Raw genomic sequence first — 6525 nt, forward strand, 5'->3', positions numbered from 1 at the left:
GTCATGTTTTTTTGTCTCCGCATTTTTTATGCTTTCTTGGTGCACCCCTTTGTGGTCTTTGTGCGCAGTCTTGTTCTAGTTAAGCCTTGATTGTTGTAGTTAATACTAGAGGGATTTGACCACCAGGCCGACTCACCGGGGGCAGTTCTTGCATTGAACATCTCCCCCAGGTGGTCAGTGCATGTCATAGCAACCGGTCGTTCCACCTTTTGGTAGATTTACATATTAGCCTTTTATTATATAGGACTAGAGACCCAATGCACACAATTCATGCAAGAGTAGGCCTTCCTTTCTCCGACTGCTGACACTAGCTTCCCTCTGGCACCAGGGACCTGGGCTTCCCTTGTAGGCCCAGCTTCATCTGGAAGATGGTCTGGAAGAATGTCCAGAAGGACATATGGTCTAATTAGCATATTATGCTTTTATTATTACAAATAAATAATAATAAGCCATTATGCTTATCATTCTTTTAAAATTGAAATCAAAATAATATATGTAGTAATAATAGCTAAAAGCCTCCTAAAAGACCACTTTCCCTCATCTGTATTTTATAACACTCTTTTGGATCATATAATATCTTACAAGTAGCAAAGTGGCATTTAAAATATTTTATAATAATTTTATTTAATATAATAAACATTCACGTTAAAGCTCTTAAATTTTTTAAAATTTGCATTCATATCATTTTATTATTTGTATTTTAAGACTCTTGAAGGACCATCAGCAGACCCACATGAGAACCCTTTGAAAATTTTCAAGATTTCAGGCCACTAGAAAAAAATGCTGTATTTGCTAACTAAATAATTCCTATTACTTTCCCTTCACTTAGCCCATAAATGTATAAAATTGTTTATCCCATTTATTATCGGTACCCTCCAATGGATAGGTATTAAAATAAACAAGCAAACTATATTTAAAAATTCAAGAATATATATTTTGAAAACTCAAGATAGCTTCTGGAAATAATGGAAATAGATTGGGAACAATTGCCAGATTTGTATTACTTAGTTTTACAGAGAATGCATGCATGCACGTAGGTGTGTTTTAAATAAATTTGATTTTGTCATTTAATATTAAGTTTATTTCTTTCATTTGACTTTAAAAACAATATGTGTATTTTAAGACAAATTAAAAAATAAAAAGTGAGCTTTACTCTTTGTCTAGATAAAATCTCCCTTCCATGTTTTCTCTAGTTACATGGTCAGAGTATTGTTATGCTGTATTCACCTGCAGCTGTAAAGAAACAAAGATAGTGTAGCATTTTACTGCCATGTCTCCAAGGACTAGCAGAGTGGCTGGCATGGAGTAAGCGATATGGGAATGTTTCTTATATAAATTGAGAATGATTGCTGCAAGTCAGTTTGCTTTTTATGAATTGGTTTACTTCAGATATATAAGATATTGTGAATAGTTACCAGAAAAGCTGGTGAAATATCTACACCCTCAGCTGTTTGTTTGTTTGTTTGTTTTCTAATTGGTTCTGTGGTCATCTTTTCCAGTTATCATCTAAAATTGAAAGGTATATCCCTGGAGGGATAGCAGGGCAGATTTCAAATAAATAGATACATTTGGGCCAAGGTGGAAAAGGGGTAAAGCTCTCTTGAATATTTAAAATGTATATATGTAGAATATATCAAATGCTTAAAATACCATGATAAATTCTGTGGTTAGGGAAATATTTAGCACTATTATAGAACTTAAATGTGTAGGATACAGAAATCTTCCTTCAGAAAATGATATGTAGAATGAAGGCTGACAGGTGAAAAATAGTTCACCAAATGAAAATATGGGGAGTGGTTTAAGGAACAGAATTTGTGAAGAGCCACAGGAAGGAGAACATGTGGCATGTTACGTTGAGCAAGAAATGAATTGGTCAGCAATAAGTTTGGAGAGATAAACAGGGTCTGTGTGATCTAGGGATAGAAACCATGTCATAGAAGTTTGATTTTACAGTAATACTGAACACAGGTTAATAGAGAATTTTAAGCATGAAAAGTAAATAATCAGAATTGAGTTTTAAAAGGGTTGCATTTGACAGGATGTAAAAAAAAATGGTTCAGAGAAAAGCAAGATTAGTGTTAGAGAAATATGTTAGGAAGATATTTTACTAATCCACTTTAGGGTGGAAAAATTCCCCTTCTCTTCCAGTTCCTTTGGCTTATCTAATAATTAAATTGACATAAACAGATTAAAGGAGTGAACAAATGCAATATTTATTTACAGGGATCCCATATATATGAGACTCAGAGAAGTGACCAAAGCAGAAAGCTTTTTTACTGTTTAGAAACAAAAACAATAAATCTGTGAAGAATTGACAAGACAAAGGGACTTGGGCTTGGGCTAATAAATTGATGAAGAAGTAACAAGATTTGTTTATACAGACTTTTGGGGCCTAAATTCTCTATCTCTGGTGATAAGAATATTTGCTATCCTCCTGGTACAAGGTGGGTACCATGAACATGGGAGCTTTATCTTCCTGATTTCAGGGTGACAAAGGAGTGTCCCTCCTACACCGCTAATCTCTCAAGTACCTTTAATTTAAATTAAACAATAGTAAAAGTGAAATATCTTGGGGTGGCATATTCCGCTCCTTTTTATACTCAGGTTAAAATGGTAACCTGAATGAGGGTGAAGACCATGGAAATGAGTGTAAATAAGTTGGTCATAGTTGAGCATTCTGATATAAGGTTGAGTGAGATACAATTAAGGGACACAGATATGCTCCAGGTTTTTCTTTTGAGCAGAGTGGTGTCATTCACTGAGATAGAAAACACACTAGGAATAGCTCAATTAAAAAAAATATATAAAAAGATCAGAGATTCATTTTTTATACCCACAAATATGCCTGTATAGATACATAGATGTAGATGTCGGTATAAAATGAAGCTATTCACTTTGTCTAAAAACGATGCACAATTTTCTCAGCATTAAAAGAACATCAGAGGATATTTGGAAAACTGCAAAAAATATGACTACCCAATACTTATCCCTTTCCTATGTAGTGGTGGGACTTGAGCACATATATTTTGTAAGAGTTCTTCAGATGCCTCTGATGTCAAACAAGACCCGAAAATCATTGGAAACAAAAGAGAGATAATGGAAAGTGTGTGCACCTTGGAGTCAGGCGCACTTTAATTTGTATACATTGATGTTTTGGGTTTACATATTGTCTCTGGACATTCCATTCACACACCTGGCATATGAAGATAACAACGCATGATGAGATTATGCAGGTGATTGTGGTGACCTATAAAAATTATTCTTAACACAATATACTATCAATAAATTCGCATGCCCCTTTTCTCATTTTGAGCAGTTAACTATATTAAAGACAAGAAATCTTACATAAAAATATATTTTAAAAAAATAATGTATTAAATGAAAAGAATATAAAATGCCATATGGGAATTTTTTTTAACCTACAAAGGGGTGGCAAGAATAAATAAATACATTTAAAGAACTAGTAGATAATGGTGGTAATTTTTATATTTAGAGAGTAAGACTATGTCCTTTCTCAATCAATAAGATAATGGTGGTGGCTGAGGTTATTATGCTCTTAGCTATTTTATTTCTGACATTTTATTCTTTTTCTTTTCAGGTTGAAATAATATCTAGCAATTTCTAGTCTTCTTTGATATTTTTAAGTACATAAATTATTCTTAGAAAACTGTAATAAAAATCACTGATATCAAAAAGCTCAAATTATCATAATCTTGGCTTACATCCATAAAATAAATTTTTATTACAACTTTTAAAAGTTAATGTTTTAAATATATTTCTAGCCAATTTCATATTCATGATTTTTTTTAAAAATCTCAATTTTCATCTCAATAACATCATAAGGTGGAATTCTTAAAATAAACCCTATACCAGTTGTAATTATGGCCTATTTATGACAAAATATTAAAGTCACTGCATTGTATGTCTAGGTTTAGGATGAATGAATAACACATTGAATTCAGTATAATATCAAGGGAAATAACTTCAAAATGATTTAAATAATTATAATAGCTATTTCATCTAAAATGTATTCTAACCTATCACTATAAAATATCTTTACAAATATGTCCATGCAAGCTCCAGAATAAATCTTTGCTGGAAACTTCTAAAGCAGTTTTATTTCACTAGAAGTTATAAAATATTTTATTATTTTATTAAAAATCACATAAGTGATTACATATTTTAAGAAGTTTAATATATAAATTATTTCTCTTTTGTGAATGCCATTTTCATCATTTACATTTTTGTTGTACTACTTGTAGCTAAATTGGAAAATATAAAAATTATTTAGATTTCAATGCAGATAAGTGTCTTAAATATATTAGAATTTGTATATTTTTCAAAAAAGTAATTTCTTAAATTGTGTTTAATTGTTTCAACAGATGGCTTCCTTGAATATTGGGAGAGCAGGTGCCTGTGTAGTAGTCATCAAGCAACCTTGACTTATTTTTATTTGGAGAGATTTTATTTGCTGGAGTAGTTATTTTTATATCAGAGGGCAAGAATAAGAATTTCCTGAGATGTGAACTCTTCAAGAACAAGGATTTCTGCAGATTCACCTACTGATGTCAATTGAGGTAGAAGATCAAACAGAATTCTAGAAAACAAACTGCTATGGGAACAACATCTGGCCATGTATTAGCTCAGGAATGGTCATTGGTAATTTGTTTTGTATTGTAGCATACAGTAGCTGGAGTTACCAAAGGCTTGTTTTTCTTGAGCAATTAAAAGGAGAAACCAATATGTGTGACATGGATAATTTCATTATTTATAATTGCTTGATAATATCTGACAATATTCAAGAGGTTGCCCAGTGTAGAAGACATGATATTTCCATCTGACAGAATCTGATTGGTTTACTGTTCTCCTAATCAGATATGGTCAGACCAGGAGGCAGAATTATGTTTTATAAAAACAAACATGTGTCTTCCTCATTTTCCTAACCTAACCTACAAGGATAATTAGAGAAACAGATTCATGCTTGGCTCAGACATTCAGAAGACAAACTGTCCTGCTAATCAAAGCTGCATATGCCATCAGAAGCGATGGTTGGTTTTTATTGCAACTGTATTAGTGACTTGAAGCTGGCAGACAAAAAGGATTGTTTCATTAGGCTATCACATTGCTTTGCTTTTTGAATACAACGAGCTGGAGTATCAGTGCAATTATGGGCTTTTGCCTTATGTTGAGGTCGTAAGCATGGAAGCTAGTTATTCTGAGTGTTATTTATATATGTATATCCATTGCATGTTGAAGTCCTTTAGAATTTTCTTTATAAAAAAACAACAACTTAGGATTTTGAGACGGAAATCTAGGATCCGTTCATTTGAAGTGTTAATAATCATTGTTAGAATGAAGGCAGACTTCAGATTTTCATTCCCCACTTTTCAAACTTGTTACATTGATATGCATATTATTTTATGCCAAAGGTTTGTCATTGTTTATGGCATAAAGTGGAAACATTACACAATGTCTTTAATAGATCCATGTAAATTTTAAATACAATTAATAAATGATAGAAAATTTGCTTTTATCAGTGTATCATTCTTCAATCAAGAAAGATAGGCAATTTTTATTGTTTAACTTTTCAAAATTCAAGAAGTTTATATCTCCATCCTAACATGTTTATTGCCTCCTAAATGCTATGCTTACAAAAATGCAATCTTTTTTTTTTTTAATTCTGACCCAGGATACACTATTATTGGTTTTAGAGAGAGAGGAAGGGAGAGGGAAAGAGAGAGAAACATCTTTGTGAGAAACGAATTGATTGCCTCTCAACTGGGAATTAAACCTACAACCTGGGTATGTGCCTTAATTGGGAATTAAGCTCACAACCTTTTGGTATATGGGACAATTATGCTCTAACCAACTGTGCCACACCAGCCACGGCTACACAAATGTTATCTTTAATTATTGTTTTCTTCTGTAGTTACTCACTTGAAACAGGTTAGTATTGTTTTCCAGCATTGGTGCTTAGAAAAGACACATCCCATAATGAGACTGCTGATAATTGTGCAGGATCTAAAAAAGGCAAGAAAATCCCTCTTTTTGAGTCAATATAAACCATGGAATTGAGTTATACTATTGGGTGGTAAAATGTGTCAAAATCTAATAACCAAAGAAAATATTGATTAATAGTTTGTATTTTGTGTCAAGAAACTGTTAGTAAATTTGATATTTCCCAACATGTATATGTAGTCAATTTTTTAGTCACTTTTTTTTTCAGAAAAGCAATGTCATTATAAGTATGGGATACTAAGAAAGTATCAATGATTTTTTTAAAAATATATATGTCCTGGTTGGGTGGCTCAGTTGGTTGGAGAGTCATCTCTCCTACACCAAAATGTTTACGGGTTCAATTCCTGGACAGGGCACATACCTAGGTTGTGGGTTAGATCCCCAGTCCTGGTACATATGGGACTCAACCAATCTATCTATCTCTCTCTCTCTCTCTCTGTCTCTCTCTCTCATCAAAAAACATATTTTACATATATATATATATATACATACACACACACACACACA

At 32.4% G+C, this 6525-nt stretch overlaps 1 protein-coding gene across 1 annotated transcript in view; it reads left to right on the top strand.

The window, feature by feature from the left end:
* The window catches only part of KLHL1 (kelch-like family member 1), a 378971-nt gene extending 373443 nt beyond the window's left edge, over nt 1-5528 (top strand). Inside the window, exon 11 of the mRNA XM_005871702.2 lies at nt 4383-5528. Within this exon, the coding sequence (XP_005871764.1) occupies nt 4383-4442 (60 nt within the window). The 3' untranslated portion in view covers nt 4443-5528. The remainder of the gene's footprint in view (nt 1-4382) is intronic.
* The last annotated feature ends 997 nt before the right edge of the window (nt 5529-6525 follow it).

The sequence above is a fragment of the Myotis brandtii genome, unplaced genomic scaffold, assembly GCF_000412655.1.
Source record: "Myotis brandtii unplaced genomic scaffold, ASM41265v1 scaffold353, whole genome shotgun sequence".
NCBI classification, from domain to species: domain Eukaryota; kingdom Metazoa; phylum Chordata; class Mammalia; order Chiroptera; family Vespertilionidae; genus Myotis; species Myotis brandtii.